The 16,915-nt window shown below is 43.1% G+C and overlaps 1 protein-coding gene across 4 annotated transcripts in view; it reads left to right on the top strand.

The window, feature by feature from the left end:
* LOC126991207 (synaptotagmin-14-like) overlaps positions 1-16,915 on the top strand; it is a 62,341-nt gene that overhangs the window by 35,037 nt on the left and 10,389 nt on the right. Inside the window, exons 2-9 of one of the 4 annotated variants that reach the window (XM_050849981.1) lie at positions 2,922-3,083; positions 9,796-10,035; positions 12,655-12,911; positions 13,691-13,864; positions 14,220-14,328; positions 14,677-14,834; positions 15,305-15,465; positions 16,741-16,900. In XM_050849981.1, the coding sequence (XP_050705938.1) occupies positions 2,922-3,083; positions 9,796-10,035; positions 12,655-12,911; positions 13,691-13,864; positions 14,220-14,328; positions 14,677-14,834; positions 15,305-15,465; positions 16,741-16,900 (1,421 nt within the window). The remainder of the gene's footprint in view (positions 1-2,921; positions 3,084-9,795; positions 10,036-12,654; positions 12,912-13,690; positions 13,865-14,219; positions 14,329-14,676; positions 14,835-15,304; positions 15,466-16,740; positions 16,901-16,915) is intronic. The other 3 variants (XM_050849982.1, XM_050849983.1, XM_050849984.1) reach the window with 3 other exon arrangements.

The raw sequence follows: 16,915 nt of genomic DNA, 5'->3' as shown, positions 1-16,915 counted from the left end.
TGAAATTTGAGGAAGAAAAAAACAACGACAGCGAAAAACGGAGAATGGAGAGGAAAGAGAAAATGGAATATGAAAAAAAAAGAGAATCGATTAATAGAAATGGACATGATACGAAAAACGGAGAAACGAAGAATAGAGAAATAGGAAAGGAAGCGAAAAAGGAATAGAGGAAGAGAGGAAAGGAAGCGAAAAAGGAATAGAGGAAGAGAGGAAAGGAAGCGAGAAAAGGAAAAGAGGAAGAGAGGGAAGTAAGCGAAAAAAGGAAAGGAGGAAGAGAGGGAAAGAAGCGAAAATGGAATAGAGGAAAAGAAGCGAATAAAAAAATAGAAATTGAAAAGAGGGAGCGAAAAAGGAACAGAGTAATAGAGGAAAAAAAGCGAAAAGGGAATTGAGAGGAAACGAAAAAAAGAGATATGATAAAAAAAAAGAGAATTGAGTAACAAAAAAAAAAAAAAACGACAGGATTCGAAAAACGGAGAAACGGAGGAAAAAGAAAACGGGAAGAAATAAAAAAAAAGATAACAACTGATAGAAACGTGTCCACTGCAGAGAGAGAGAGAGAGAGAGAGAGAGAGAGAGAGAGAGAGAGAGAGAGAGAGAGAGAGAGAGAGAGAGAGAGAGAGAGAGAGAGAGAGAGAGAGAGAGAGAGAGAGAGGAAGGAAGGAAGGAAGGAAGGAAGGCGGCGGGGGAGGAGAATCGATAGGACCTTTTACAACTCATCCTTAGCATCAGACTATATTTAGAGGAGGAGGAGGAGGAGGAGGAGGAGGAGGAGGAGGAGGAGGAGGAGGAGGAGGAGGAGGAGGGGAGAGGAAGGAAGACTTTGATTATAGAAAAAAAAAAGATACAAGGAAAAGAACACACACACACACACACACACACACACACACACACACACAGAGAGAGAGAGAGAGAGAGAGAGAGAGAGAGAGAGAGAGAGAGAGAGAGAGAGAGAGAGAGAGAGAGAGAGAGAGGGGGATACTAAACGAAAAACGGAAAGTACAAATAATAAACGAAAGAAATGGAATAACAACAGAAATAATAGAAACCTCCTCCTCCTCCTCCTCCTCCTCCTCCTCCTCCTCCTATGGATGGATGGCGACTCTGCGGACTGGAATGAAGGCGACAAAGTGCATCGCGAAGGAGGAATTGCAGAGAAGATGGAAAGTGGTATCAGGCGGGGAAATTGTGTTAGGAGGAAGAGGAGGAGGAGGAGGAGGAGAAAAAGTGCGGAAAGTGATGATGGTTCTATTATAAGAGAAGGAGGAGGAAGACAAGAGGAATGGAAACGAGGTAGAGTAGTTCGTTCAGGAAGAGGACGAGGATGAAGGGCAGGGAGGAGGAAGAGGAAGAGGAAATGAGAAAAGAGGAAGAGGAGGATAAGAACAAGGAGAGATGAACGTACTTAGTGATTATATTTATATGTGAATAATAATAATGATAATAATAATAATAATAATAATAATAATAATAATAATAATAATAATAAAAATGACGTCGAGAAAAAATAGAAATAGACAAGCAATCAAAATATTCAATTCCTCCTCCTCCTCCTCCTCCTCCTCCTCCTCCTCCTCCTCCTCCTCCAAATAAAAGAGGACTGGAAGGAGGACGCTTAAAAGAAGGAACACGAGTGATTGAGGAATGAAATTTTAATGAGAGAGAGAGAGAGAGAGAGAGAGAGAGAGAGAGAGAGAGAGAGAGAGAGAGAGAAGGCCATAAAACACGGCTAGGAAAGGAGCTAAAAAAGGAAAGAGGTTAAAGAAAGTGAAAACAGTTAAAAAAATATGAAAAGTGAAAGGAAATTAGGATGAAAAGGAAAGTAAATGGATCACACAAACAGAAAAGTAAAAGAAAGAAAAAAAATGGTGAAGCAGCCACAGGGAGACAAATATAGGAAGAGTAAAGAAAGAAAGAAAGAAAAGAAATAATAAATGGAGAGGAAGGGAAAAAGAAAACAGAGAAAGAGGAGGACTGGATAGCATTAAGGAACAGCGGAACGAGATAATAAAGGAATGCATCAGGGAATAGGAAAAAAGGAGAGTAAAACAGAAATAGAAGGAAAGAAGGAGAGAGAGAAAGGTCGTGAGGTAGAGAGAAAAGGATAAGAGACGGAGAGAGAGAGAGATATTGTATTAAAGTAATGTAGAAGATGGGAAGGGAAAGTAAGAAAGTAAGGGAAGTTTTAAAAGGAAAATGGGAAATGGGAGGCGCAAAGAGGAGGGAAAGAAAGAGAATTAGAGAGAATATAAAAGGAAAGAAGAGAAGATGGAAAAGAAATGGAGGGGCGATGGTTGAAACTAAGGGAAGAAATAGAACGTAAGAGAAAAAGAGAAATGAAAATGAGAGGATGAAAAAGAGGTGAAAAATAAGATAGGAAAAAAAGAGAGTGAGGAAAGAGAACGAAGTGTAGGAAGAAGAAAAAAATAAAGTTGGGAGGAAAGAAGGAGAGGAAGGACGAAGTGGAAGGAGGAAGGAAGGGAAGGGAGTGGAAAGAAAATAGGAGGAGGAAAAGAGTGAAGTGGAGGAAGAGGGAAAGAGGGAAGAGAGAGAGAGAGAGAGAGAGAGAGAGAGAGAGAGAGAGAGAGAGAGAGAGAGAGAGAGAGAGAGAGAGAGAGAGAGAGAGAGAGAGAGAGAGAGAGAGAGAGATTAAATTTATTAGTTGTTTGTTCTTTTATTACTGTCCTCCCTTGCTCTCATTGGCCTTCATATGCTGCTCTTTCTCCTTCTCTTCTTCCTCCTCCTCCTCCTCCTCCTCCTCTCCTCCTCCTCTTCTTCATCCTTTTATATGCAACTATTTTTTTCTTGTTTCCTTATTTTTACTTCTATTTCCTCTATTTCCCTTTCCTCCTCCTCATCATCCTCCTCCACTTACCTCCACTTCCTCCTCCACTCACATCCACCTCCTCCTCCTCCCGCAGTGCCGGTGGAAGCCACAGCGTTCCTCGGGGCCGTCGCTGCCTTTGTGGTGTTCCTCTTCGTCCTCTTCCTCTATCTCAACAAGAAACTCTGCTTCTACACCGTCGGAAACTTCCCCTGCTGTGACGACCCCGTGACCAAGCCCGACAAGCTCAAGGAGTTGGGTGAGTACTAAAAACGAAAAGAATACCATGGCGATGACTCCTCTGGTATCTGTTTTTCCTATGTAGGCCTATGTATTTCTAAGTATCACGGCCCCCACCTTGGATTTTTATGTGGGCCTGTTTTCTCACGCGCTCTCGGCTCTCACTGCAAATGATTCTGAAGGCCACAATGGAAATAAGTCGGGCTCTCATATGTTGTTTGTCACATTCATGGCTTAAGTACAGCTTGATGTAGAGCTAGTTTGCTGTCTAGACAAGTAAAAAGGCGGCAGGTTAGGAGAAAAACTACACATACTTTTTTCTCTTATATACAAGGGAAACAGGAGGTACCATAGAGTTGTCTACTTTCGTTATAATGTCTTGCTACTGTTCTCTTGAAAAAGTCATTGGAAGGAGAAAAGGCTGTTTTAGATATATTAGGCTGAGGGGTGAAAGAGCGAATATACTGTTACACTCTTGCACTAGTAAGTTGGACGGCATATCGGTTACATGTCGTGTGTGGGTCTTTAATGTGCTTGTCCGTGATTTCTTTCTTCTTAAGGGGATGTGTTTTATAAGATCAATGTGTGTACGTAAGGCTGAAAATCACGTGTGTGTGTGTGTGTGTGTGTGTGTGTGTGTGTGTGTGTGTGTGTGTGTGTGTGTGTGTGTGTGTGTGTGTGTGTGTGTGTGTGTGAGGGTACGAGTGGAATTCCAGCTGAGTCACATGTTTTTTTTTTTTTTTTCATGTGTGTGTGTGTGTGTGTGTGTGTGTGTGTGTGTGTGTGTGTGTGTTCTTGGCAGTGATTGCTTGAGTCACGCGTTCTTTTGTGTTCCTGAGTCATGTGTTCACGGAAGGTCAGGTGTGCGTTGTCTTGTGTTATGTTGTGTTGTGTTGTGTTGTGCTGTGTTGTGTTGTGTTGTGCTGTGTTGTGTTGTGCTGTGTTGTGCTGTGTTGTGTTGTGTGCTGGTGCGAGGGAGGAATTTGCGTCATGGCTGATCTTCGTCTCATTTTTTTCTTTTTTTCCTTTTCGTCTTCTTGTCTCTAGTCTTTCATTCTGCTTCATCTTATTTTTTCTTCCTTTCGACAAACTAAGCTGAGGAGAGGAGAGGAGAAGAAAGTCATGGTGTTATTTCTTTGCTTTACAATTTGTCTTCCTTAATATTTAGCATTATGTAGCGTCGTCTGTAATCTCTCATTCTGCTTCATCATATTTTTTTCTTCCTTTCAACAAACTATAGCGAGGATAGGAAATTAGAGTAGCCATATAGTGTTATTTTTTACTTTTCATTTTGCCTTCTGTCTTTATCATTATGTAGTGTTGTCTTTACGCTTTCTTTCTGCTTTACCTTATTTATTTTTTCCCCTTCGACAAACTAAATAAAAAAAAGAGGAAAGGAGATTAAAGTCCTGTTGTGTTATTGTTTATTTTTCATTTTGCGTTCCATCTTTATTCTTTCATTCTACTTCCCTCATTATTTTTCCCCTTCGACACACTAAATAAAAAAGGAAAGGGGATTAAACTCATGTGGTGTTATTTTTTATTATTCATTTTGCTTTCCATTTTTATTCCTTCATTCTACTTCCCTCATTATTTTTCCCCTTCGACACACTAAATAAAAAATAAAGAGAGGAAAGAAGAATAAAGTTATGTAGTGTTATCATTTTTCCTCTCGACAAACTTAATTGAAAAAAAAGGGAGAGGAAAGGAGAGTAAAGTCAAACAAGAATTTAATATTTGTGACGCGCGGGGAAACAAGACGTAACGAGGGACAGCAAATAGACGCGGAAGCCTGGACGTGTGTGTGTGTGTGTGTGTGTGTGTGTGTGTGTGTGTGTGTGTGTGTGTGTGTGTGTGCAGTATATTTCCTCGCCTGTCACTCTGACGCCGCTGACCTCAGACACAGCCTTCATTGTTGTTGCTGTTGCTGTTGTTGTTGTTGTTCCTGCTGTTTATTATTATTTATTATTATTATTATTATTATTATTATTATTATCGCGCTTTATTTTTCATGTGTTTATTTCATTTATTTATTTATTTAAGTGAAAAAAGAGGAAGAAAGGGACGAGGAGGAGGAGGAGGAGGAGGAGGAGGAGGAAAATAAGGTCAAGGACGAGGACAAGAATGAGCGAGCGGGCGAGCCAGAGAGAGAGAGAGAGAGAGAGAGAGAGAGAGAGAGAGAGAGAGAGAGAGAGAGAGAGAGAGAGAGAGAGAGAGAGAGAGAGAGAGAGAGAGAGAAACACACAAAAACAAACACACACACACACACACACACACACACACACACACACACACACACACACACACACACACAACTATAATGCAACTTGAAAGACTAAAAATAAAGAGCAATAAATAAAAAGAAAGACAAAACATGAAATTCAAAACTGGCAAGCAAGTAGGAAGGAAGGAAGGAAGGAAGATACAGTGAAGGGCCATGGAGAAGGAGAACAGGAGGAGGAGGAGGAGGAGGAGGAGGAGGAGGAGGAGGAGGGGGGGGAGGAGGAGGAGGATATGTGTGTTCCCTTGGCAACCTATGACGCTTTCTCGCCGCCGTGTTTGCGTCACGTTGAGTGCTTCGTGTTATTCTAGGATGTCATGCTCCCAGCGCCCCCCCCCTCCCCCCCCTGACCCCCCTCTCCTACTCCTCCTTCCTCCTTCCCTCCTTCCCCCTCCTCCCTTTCCTCGTCCTCGTTCTCCTCCTCCTCCTCCACCTCCTCCTCCTCCTCCTCCTCTTGTTGTTTATTCATTTTCATCACCTTTATCTTTCCCTTCCTTTCCGTTCCTCGTCCCTCTCTTCCTCCTCCTCCTCCTCCTCCTCCTCCTCCTCCTCCTCCTGCTCCTCCTCCTTTGTTTAATGCATGAGTCGAGTGTGATGGAAATATAACACACACACACACACACACACACACACACACACACACACACACACACACACACGCACACAACATCCGGGTTCTTGCCAGGTCCACTCAGCCCGGGGCAAGACTGTCAGGCATTGCTTCCAGTTGCTTGCTTCTCCGCTGCCTGGAATGCGACGCTCTTCATCGTGTGGCCTCGTTGGTCGTCTCCCAGAAATTAGGTGAACGAGACTGTATACAACTTTTTTTTTTACCTCATTACAGGCGAGAGAAAATCCACCGTATCATGTGTCATTATACGTTTTTAAAATAATGTAGAGATAAAAGACACCCTAATATATTGTGTCATTACGTTTCTGGAATATGATGTAGAGAGAAAAAAAAACATCAGATTATATTGTCATCATTGCGTTCCTGGAATAATGTAGAGAGAAAAAGCATCATATTATATCGTGTCATTATCGTGTTCCTGGAATAATGTAGAGAAAAAACTACCCTATTGTGTCATCACGCTCTTAGAATTATATACAGAGAAAATCCGCCCACCACATTGTATCGTTATAGGCGTAGGAAGCTCTTAGTAAATAACGGACCAGCTAAGAACATAAGTGCATAAGGAGTCTGCAAGAGGCTAGTAGGTCTATACAAGGCAGTTCCTGTGGATCTAACCCCACCTAACCTCACTCTCCATGAAACTGTCAATCTCGAAAACATTATTGCAGTGCTGTTCTAGTGACGCTGTTCTATTATTTACTTTTTCTTTTATGTAGTAAAGCGTGGGATAAGTTTTAATGTCCAACACGAGAGCGCAAGGGGCCGCTGAGTGCGTTGCGTAATGCCTTCCTGACGCAGTGCAAAGTTCCTGGCTTCAGACGCATTATTTTTTTTCCTTCGTTCACAGTTTAGTGGGTCCATGCATTGAACACACACACACACACACACACACACACACACACACACACACACACACACACACATGGCACTGGTAACTGCGCAGTCTGCTTCAGGCTACGTCTGACAGGGCGGCGGTTCGAGCCCGCTCAGGCCGGATTCTTTCAGTTGAGTCTAACTCGCGATCATGTTGTGTTGAATTACACACACACACACACACACACACACACACACACGAATATTTGAAGAGACACGCAATGCTAAATCTCCATCTTCATCGCTTCTCACTTCACCTTTACCTTACCTATGCAGTCTGACACCACACATCTACAATACACCTTTGATTTGCACCTTTTATTATCACACCTTCAATTTACACACCTTTCCGTTACACCTTCATAAAACACCTTACTATTACATCGACCTTTCCTTCACACCTTTGCGTTCCTTATTTCCCTCCGTGGTTCCTTCCTTTCCCTCGTGTGTGTCGTTAGCAAGTTACATTTTTCATCTCTTCTTTGTTATCTCAAGTTATTTTCTCATTTTTCCTCCATTTTTTTTCATTTATTCGTATTTGACTTTCCTTTGGTTGTCTTGTTCTCACCGTTTTGTCTCCTCGCATTTTCTCTTGACCTCGTGCAATATTTTCCCTCTTTTTTTCCTTTCTTCTCCATGTATTTTTTCTTGCCATTCACATGCGTATTTAATATCTCAAGGTTCACTCACCTGGTTTCCCTTGTTCTCACCTTTCCTCCGCTAATTAACAGGAGTGACGCAGGTAAAGAAACGACGCAAAAACGGACTGCTTCTTTGTGATGAAATTTCATATCGCTTGAGGTGCGGAGAGAGAGAGAGAGAGAGAGAGAGAGAGAGAGAGAGAGAGAGAGAGAGAGAGAGAGAGAGAGAGAGAGAAGGGTGAAGGTCATTGGGGACAAGCAAAATTCACGGACACACACACACACACACACACACACACACACACACAAACACACACACACACACACACACACACACACACACACACACACACACACATGCACACCCACATGCACACGAGGCTCAGGAATGCATTATTGTGCGAGGCGGAGGTGGTGGTGGCCTTGAGCTGCCTGGCGTGGGCGGGGGACAGGTGAGCCAGGTGGAGGGAAGGGATACCAGGACTGGAGGGATTAAGATGTTCAGTTCTTAAAGGTAAACAAAGGTAGACATGTAGAGGAATAGAGAGGGTGGTAGGTAGCGAAGTATATGAAGGAATAGAGAGTTAGATTGTTTGATTAACTGATTGACAGGTAGATAGGTATGTAGATAGATAGATAGATAGATAGATAAATAGACTGATAGAGATAGATTGATAGAAAGATGAAAGATAGATAGATAGATAGATAGGTAAATAGATAGACTAATAGAGAGAGACTAATAGAAAGATGAAAGATAGATAGAACGATTGGTTGATAGATAAACAGATAGATAGAGAGATGGGTAGAGAGATAGACTGACATGTGGACCTAAGATAGATAGTTACACACACAGATAGATAGATAGATAGATAATTATTAGCCACCTACGATATTCAATTAATGTGCTGGTGTTACGAGTGTGGTAAAAACAATTGCGTCATGTGAGCAGAGTTGCCGCGCGCCCTTCAGAGGATTCGCAAAACCTATCGCATGTAAATGAACGAAGCAAGAAGACGCAATGCTCTCTGTTATTGATTTTAACAGAGCTTTCTCTTCCTCCGAGGCGCGGGAAAGACATAGAAAGAGAAAAAAAGTGTTTGGAGGAATGCTACGCTCTCTCTCTCTCTCTCTCTCTCTCTCTCTCTCTCTCTCTCTCTCTCTCTCTCTCTCTCTCTCTCTCTCTCTCTCTCTCTCTTGTCGTTGCCGCCTCGAGTGTCAGTCAACGATTCACTGATAAGACGACAGAAGACGTTGTTGTTGTTGTTGTTGTTGTTGTTGTTGTTGTTGTTGTTGTTGTTGTTCCTAAGATGTAGACGTACTTTTAGTTTTAGTTTGACGGGTGGTTTCATTTTTTTTTTTTTTCATGTCTGTCTGAAACACTTAAATTAATAGGCCTACTTTTTTTTTTTTGGGGGGGGGGAATGTTTAGTGTTTATTTGTGTGTGTGTGTGTGTGTGTGTGTGTGTGTGTGTATGTGTGTGTGTGTGTGTCATGATGATATTTAGAGTGTGTGGAGCAATCTTTTTCCTGTTGCACGTACCCTTTTGCCTTTCCTTTCTCTCTCTCTCTCTCTCTCTCTCTCTCTCTCTCTCTCTCTCTCTCTCTCTCTGTGCTTTATTTTTTTCCCACTGTTTTGTGATCCTAGTGATATTTTTATCGGACCTATGCATCTTAATGGAAAAAACCACCCATGGAAATCCGTTTAATCATTTCTATGGCCTGAGGAAACAGTTATAATGGAAGCCCGGTACGATTGATTGATTGATTGATAGTTTATTGTAGTTGCAGGTAAACAACAAGGGAGAATGGAGGAACATGCCATCCCAACCCCCAGGCAGGGCAGAATGTGATTATACAACTGTTTTATTATCCTCCTCCTCCTCCTTCTCCATGAAATTCAAATCTGGCAAGCAAGTAGGAAGGAAGGAAGGAAGATGAGGTGAAAGGGAGAGGGGTGAGAGGGAGAACAGCAGGAGGAAGAGGAGGAGGAGGAGGAGGAGGAGGAGGAGGAGATGTGTGTTACTCATGGAGAGGGAGAACAGCAGGAGGAAGAGGAGGAGGAGGAGGAGGAAGAGGAGGAGATGTATGTTACCCATGGAGAGGGAGAACAGCAGGAGGAAGAGGAGGAGATGTGTGTTACCCATGGAGAGGGAGAACAGCAGGAGGAAGAGGAGGAGGAGGAGGAGATGTGGGTTACCTTAGCAACCTATGACGTTTTTTTTTTATATATATACAATACACATGTAGGTATAGTATATGAACCTGAATCTATCAACACTACCTCATGTTAAACCCTCTGCAGGTGCTGCTTACAACTATGGCGAAGGTGAGAGCTCCAGCGACAGCGAGGAGGAGGCGGCCAAGCGTCTCTCCTCCTCTAAGAGCTTTCCTTCGGGCCTCCGCGACAATCACCACCCCCACGCCGCCCACAACTCGGCCTACCACGCCTACAACCACTACGGCCACCACAACTACCACCAGTTCGGGCCAGCGAGGTCGCCTTCCCAGTACTCGGCGCCGGAGAATGGGGTCACTTCTACGGGTGAGTAGGGGAATGGGGGAAATGGGGAATATATAGGGGATTGTAGAGATGGGGAAATGGGAGAATGGGAAGTGAGGAAATTGGGGAATGGGGAAAATATAGGAGATTGTAGATATGGGGAAATGGGAGAATGGGAAGTGAGGAAAATGGGAAATGGGGAAAATATAGGGTATTGTAGATAAGAAATTGGGGAAGAGAGAAAAGTGAAGACAATGGGAAATGGGGAATGGGGGATGGGGAAGATGGCAAATGGGGAAATGGGTAATGAAGATGTGGGGAAATAGGCAAATGGGGTCATGTCATCAGATGAGTCTTGAGGTTGGTGAGAAATTGGGAAGTGTGGGAAATGGGGAAACGAGGAAAAAGAGAATGGGGAAATGGGGAGAATGGGAAAAGTGAAACTGGGGGAAAATGGTATATGGAGAGTAAGAAAAATAAGAAATGGGAAATGGGTAAATAGGAAATGGGCATGTGGATTGGAAAATGGGAAAATAGAGAATGGGAATATGTAGAAAATTAGAAATGGGTAAGTGAGAAAATTGGAAAATGAGAAAAATGGAGAAAATGGGGAATGGGTAAAGTTGGAAAATAGGAAATGGGATGTGTGGGAAATTGAGAAAATGGGGATATAGGAAAATGATAAATAGAAAAGTGGGGAGAATATAAATTGGGAAATTGGGAATGGGAATGTGGGTAAAATAGTAAAATGGGGATATGGAGAAAATTAGAAATTGGAAAAAAATATGGAAATAGGAAAGTGGGGAAAATAGGAATTGGAAAATGGGAAAATGGGGAAAATAGGAATTTGGAAATGAGGAAATGTGGAAGATGGAAATGGGAAATGGGGAAGTGAGGAAAATAGGGAGAATGGGGAAATGAGGAAAATGGGGAAAATTGGAAATGGGAAAATAGGAAATTGGGAAATGGAAATGGAGGAAGTAGGAATTGGGTAAATGGAAAATGGGGAGAATGGGGAAAGGAGGAAAATGGGGGGAAATAGGAAATGGGAAGTAGGGAAATAGCAAAATGGGAAAATGGGGAGAATAGAAAATTGGGAAATGGGAAATGGAGGAAGTAGGAAATGGGTAAATGAGATGAGTCTTGGGGCAAGTGATGGAGGTCTCTTTGTTGCTCTGTGTTTGATATATCAGTGATTACATAATTATTCCATTGTATTTCCTTGTCTTGCATGCAGTTAGTACAGTAGGCATGTCACTGTAGCAGCCTCATAGTAACTGTTGTGGTTGTAGTGGTGGTAATTGTAGTAGTTATGTATTTCCTAGCCGGGCATGCTATTGGTGGTGGGCATGTCATTGTACAGCATAGTTCATAGTAACAGCTGTATTGTTAAACTATAATGGAAACAGTTGCGATACATATTTATAGTCTGAAAAATAAGCTAGGTACATAGTTATGGACAGATATTAGATTAACCCAGTAGCAGCAACGGGCTAAATTTGTGACTTCACCGTGTATCAGTGACGGGCCAAATTTTTGTCATGATAAAGACCCCCCAAAATAGATGATGCATAAACTGATCACAAATGCGTTGATATATATTATGAAATGGTTTGTGTGAGTGATGATTTTTTCTCATTTTTCTCGCTTAGAGGGGCCTTTAAGAAACATGATCCCCGCAGCTACCAGGTTAAAACTACAATTCCTCGCCACATAAAGTTCCTCACAGACTTAAGAATATGATGTTTGGACTGTGAAACTAAAACATAAAATAATGGCTTGAGGCAACGATACTAATGAGCAGCAATTATGAGGGAGGGTCCTGTTAGTTTTCTCTTGCTTTATGTAGCACTATGAAGCTGGAGTAATATTCATTTAACTTCTTAAGAGTTATGAAAGGTGGAGACTCCTGCTGTTTAACTTTACTTTCACTAGAATATTTAGTGATTCAGTCATGTGGTGCTTTAAGAACGAGTTTGTGTCCCCTGTGGCGTGTAGCAGTGTCTGGGCTGGAAGGGGAACACAGCACCACTCCTGGCAGCCTCTCAGCCGGGCCCATCCCCTTTAACATGACAATGCTCTTCAATGAATTTAATTCTCGGGTGGCGCTTGGACTAATAGAGTGATAGATGGGGGTGCGGATTGCTCACACTTCCCAGCCTCTGCCAGCACAGAACCAGGATCCTCAACCACTTTGTTCACACTAGAAAATCACCAAAACACACTGCAAAGAATCACTGTAGTATATTGCACCTCCTGAAAAATCTAGCTGCTGCACACTTTGTGGTTTTAAGTAGAACCTGAGAGCCACCCTCCAGGATTGAGTGGTGAACAGCTTTTGATGAACAAGAGACACAGACATACATATACAAAGTTGATGATGAGTGAACCATTGAAGAAATAAAGTCTCACTGTACAATGATCTACTCATGAATGAAGTATTGTTTAGGTTAGAAGAGATTATGCAACATGTAGTAACTGTAGTAGTGGTGGTAACAGTATAAGTAGTAGTAGTAGTAGTTGTAGTAGTGATTATGTAGCAGTAATGCCCACGGGAAGGGTGCTTGTAGTAGAATCATTGTAGTGTGTGTCAGTAGCAGCAGCAGCCTCATGGCCACTTGTAGCAGCACCAGACACACAAGCACCTCACTCACCCCACAGGTCGCGGCGACACCACCTTCTCGGGTTGTGATGCTAATGCCGACCTCATCTCCCTCGCTGAGAAAGGCCGTGCAGGCGTCTCAGGCGAGGAGGAGCCTGTGGGGGTGGGCGTCACCTCCTCATCCGCCTCCTCCTCGGGCTCCACCACTAGCGGCGACGATGACCTTCTGACCCACCGGGCGCTACGACACAGGGACCCCCGGGCGTACAGGCAGATGTCCCCCGGCCGCTCTCCCTATGACGGAACTTACCACCAGGTGAGGGGGCGAGGGAGGGGGTGAGGGAGAGGAAAAGGAGAGGGTGAGGGAGAGGAAGAGGAAGAGGGTGAGGAAAAGGGCTGGGTGAGAGAGAGGAAGAGGGAGAGGGTGGGAGAGAGGAAAAAGAAGAGGGTAAAAGAGAGGAAGAGGGAAAGGAAAAGATAGAAAAAGAGGAAAAGGGAAAGGAAAAGATAGAAAAAGAGGAAAAGGGAAAGGAAAAGATAGAAAAAGAGGAAAAGGGAAAGGAAAAGATAGAAAAAGAGGAAAACGTTCTGCCTATGTGGTTCTTTAATTCATTGATCAGAAACAATAAAACACCTCCATTACTCACCATTCACACCTGTCATAAATTTAATCACTGAGGTGGACTAGACAGACTGAACCTTCGAACTGAGGTACATATCACTACTAAATCTTGTTAAAATTGGGTTTGATTCATTATTTTAGCAATGTTATCTACTTTTCAATATCACTTAAATTTCCCAGTGTCTCCTTTCCTGGTACATACATGGCCATACGTATTATATTATTTTTAATTTCACTTCAATTTCCCAGATTCTCTTTTCCTGATACAAATACTACATAGTGGGCTTTTTATATTGTATCCTTTTTTTGTGCCCTTGTGCTGTCTCCTTTGCTGTAAAAAAAATAATAATAATAAATGAATAAAAATAAATAAAAATAAAACTGGGAATATGAATTAGCAGACACACCCTAACACCTCTGACTCATGTGATGTAGCTCATGTACATTTTCTAACACCTGCATCGTTGTACCAGGAGTGCCGTGAGGATGGGACGGTGGGCGAGGCGCTGCTGGTAAGGTGCGGCACCATTGAGGCGGGCTTTGCTTACGACCTGCCCACCAGGACACTCACGGTGCACATCCTCCAGGCCAAGGAAGTCCCCAGCAAGGAACGAGGCGGGGCAGCGAACACACAGGTGAGCACACAGGTGAGATATGCAGGTTAAAACACATGAGTCACTTGTATGCTTGTATGACTCTCCTCTCAACTGCCATCCTTCTCACACCTCCCTCCTTGCCATCCTTCTGCTTGTATAACTTGTATGACTTGTATGACTCTCCATTCTTCTACTTGTATGCCTCTCCTCTCAACTGCCATCCTTCTCACACCTCTCTTCTTGCCATCCTTCTACTTGTATGACTTGTATGACTCTCCATTCTTCTACTTGTATGACTCTCCTCTCAACTGCCATCCTTCTCACATCTCTCTCCTTGCCATCCTTCTACTTGTATGACTCTAGCTCCTCTCAACTGCCATCCTTCTCACACCTCTCTCCTTGCCAGGTTCGGGTCCTCCTCCTCCCGGCCAGGAAGCAGAAACACAAGACCCGCATCAGGCCGGGAGAAAACCCACAGTTCAACGAGGCTTTTGTGTTCACCAAGGTTAATCCAGGTTGGTGATGTCTCTTCGTTGCAGTTTCATCGTTCCTGATCTCTTCCTCACCCTTTTTCTCACACCCACAAAAGTGACATACGCACAGATAAACCTTGATAACTCTCCTTTTATTGGTTGTGGTTGTTTATTTGTATGTTGAAGCGAGGAAGGTGTATGTTAGTAAAAGAGCAAAATTATTCATTACTTGCCCTTTTCTCACATCCATAGGAGAGTCCTCACCATAGACCCTGATATAGTTTCCCATCTTCCATTGGTCTTTAGTTTTGATATGCATGTAAAGAAGGAAAGCATAGGGTAGTGGAGAGGCAAAATGTCCTCTTACTCTCCCTCTCGTCGCCCCCACAGAGGAGGTGCAGCAGCTTGGGGTTCGACTGCGACTGTACGGCTGCGAGCGCATGAGGCGGGAGAAGATGCTCGGAGAAGTGATCGTTCCCTTTGCCTCCATCAACCTCACTCTTGGGAATACTTTTTGGCTCACCCTGGAACCTCGTGCTAACTTGGCTGTGAGTCCTTGAATATCTGTGTGTTTGTGTGTGTGTGTGTGTGTGTGTGTGTGTGTGTGTGTGTGTGTGTGTGTGTGTGGGTATTTACCTAATTTACCTAGCTGTATTTGTACTTACTGAACATGAGCTAAATTAATGAGAGTTTATTCTAAATTCATTTAAAGAGGACTAAATTATAAAATGGAAAATTCTTGCTGTACATGACAATCAGGTTGCATTCCAGCACACACACGGGCACATTGGTAAAACTAATTTCCTAATCATAACTTAAAAGAACTCTCCAACTACTTATTCATGTTTTAAGTTACTCTTTGGGCCATGAAAAGAAAGGATACATTACCGTGAAATAAAAATGTGCCAGAAACTGTAAAGGCAAACGATATGTATCAGACAATGGAAATCAAGTATAGATTAGTGCAAGCAAATAAATAAAATGAGGAGCAGCGGTAACCCTGTGCCCTTCCCTCCAGCGTTCGGAGAGCCGTACGGAGGTGTGCAGCCTGACTCGGAGCGACTCCACCGGCTCCACCCACTCAGTGCACAGCGGGGTGCCAGAGCTGCTCCTCGGCCTCACCTACAATGGCACCACGGGCAGGCTGGCGGTGGAGGTCATCAAGGGGTCACACTTCAGGTAAGGATGATGATGATGATGATGATGATGATGATGATGATGATGATGATGCACTGCAGGAGGCTTTGCATGTGTGGGTGGGAGTGTTGTTTATGTTGGTGTCAGGTTATGTTTTTATTTATTTATTTATTTTTTTATGACTTGTTTTGAGTGACAATTACGCTTCCTTCACTGAAAGTCTAATATTTTTTTTAACATCAGGTTGCCCCACCTAAAAATATTATCATAAAAATACTTGTAAATTATGATAATCTGGATATCTTTGACAATCGGCAATATTAGAAGGAATTAAGGATTCTTAGTGAAGACGGCAGCTGTGAATGAGTGTATGGTAACAGTTACTGATGCACAGACACATGGAGGTAGAGAGGGAGATTGAGGTATAGTATTTTATTTATTTATTTATTTTTTTACATCAAAGGAAGCTGCTCAAGGGCAAAAAAAGAGCACACATACACACCAAAAAGCCCGCTACTCGCCACTCCCACAAAAGTAATAAGTAAAGAGTAGCCAAAAGAGAGGTCAATTTGGGCTGGCGAGGTGTCTTGATAGTTTGACAAGTCTTCACCAATGGCCTAGAAACATGATGATGGCTTGAGACACAACAGGTAAGGCACTGTGAAGTACAGATGAGCTACTTAAGAAGAAAGTTTGCATGATGGGGTGGGATGTGTTATGAGAGGAATAAAGATGTGTTGAGTTGTAGTAATATATAGGGGTGATAGGGAGTGCAGAGTAGTAACATGGCTGAAATGTAACTTATTCAGGGGATGGCAAAGCAGAAAGATGATTTTATGCAGTGTTTAATTAAGTAGCGGGCTGTTTTTTCATTTTTGTTTTCTTTTTTTTTATGTGTTTGAACTGTCTCCTTTGCTGTTAAAAAAAAAAGACAGAGGGTGGCAGGAGAGACCATCAGTATGACAGGTTGATAGAAATGAGGAGTTTGTAGAGAATTAGGAGGAGGATTGTTGGAGATGCAAAAAGGAAACTATTAACTGAGAGAAATAGAGACACTTCTGCAGCCAACCTCCGAGAGCTAGTCCACAATGGGAAGAGCTCGAAGGGGTCAGAACCACAGATACATAGAAATAATCACTCTGGGGTTGGGGAAGTCCATTCATAAGACTTTCTCATAGTAATTCACTCAGAGACCCAGCAAGTCCTCTCAATAATGACTGACTGACGGGCCTGCCGCCACCATAAGCAGGTCCCTCACACCTGACGGGCTGTAGGTTAGGTAGGAGGAGGTGGTAATGGCTGTGCGGTCGTTTACAGGAACAGTGATGATTTCAGGAACTCAGCCAACACGCGGGCCCCCGATACCTATGTCAAGTTGGTCCTCATGTCATCGAGTGGTCAGGAGATCGCACACAGCAAGACCTCAGTCCGCCGTGGCCAGCCCAACCCACTCTTCAAGGAGACGTTCATGTTCCAGGTGAGTGCCAGTCTG

This window comes from Eriocheir sinensis, unplaced genomic scaffold, assembly GCF_024679095.1.
Source record: "Eriocheir sinensis breed Jianghai 21 unplaced genomic scaffold, ASM2467909v1 Scaffold251, whole genome shotgun sequence".
NCBI classification, from domain to species: Eukaryota; Metazoa; Arthropoda; class Malacostraca; order Decapoda; family Varunidae; genus Eriocheir; species Eriocheir sinensis.
Note: the sequence above shows the minus strand (reverse complement) of the source record. Positions and strands in the feature narration are given on the sequence as shown.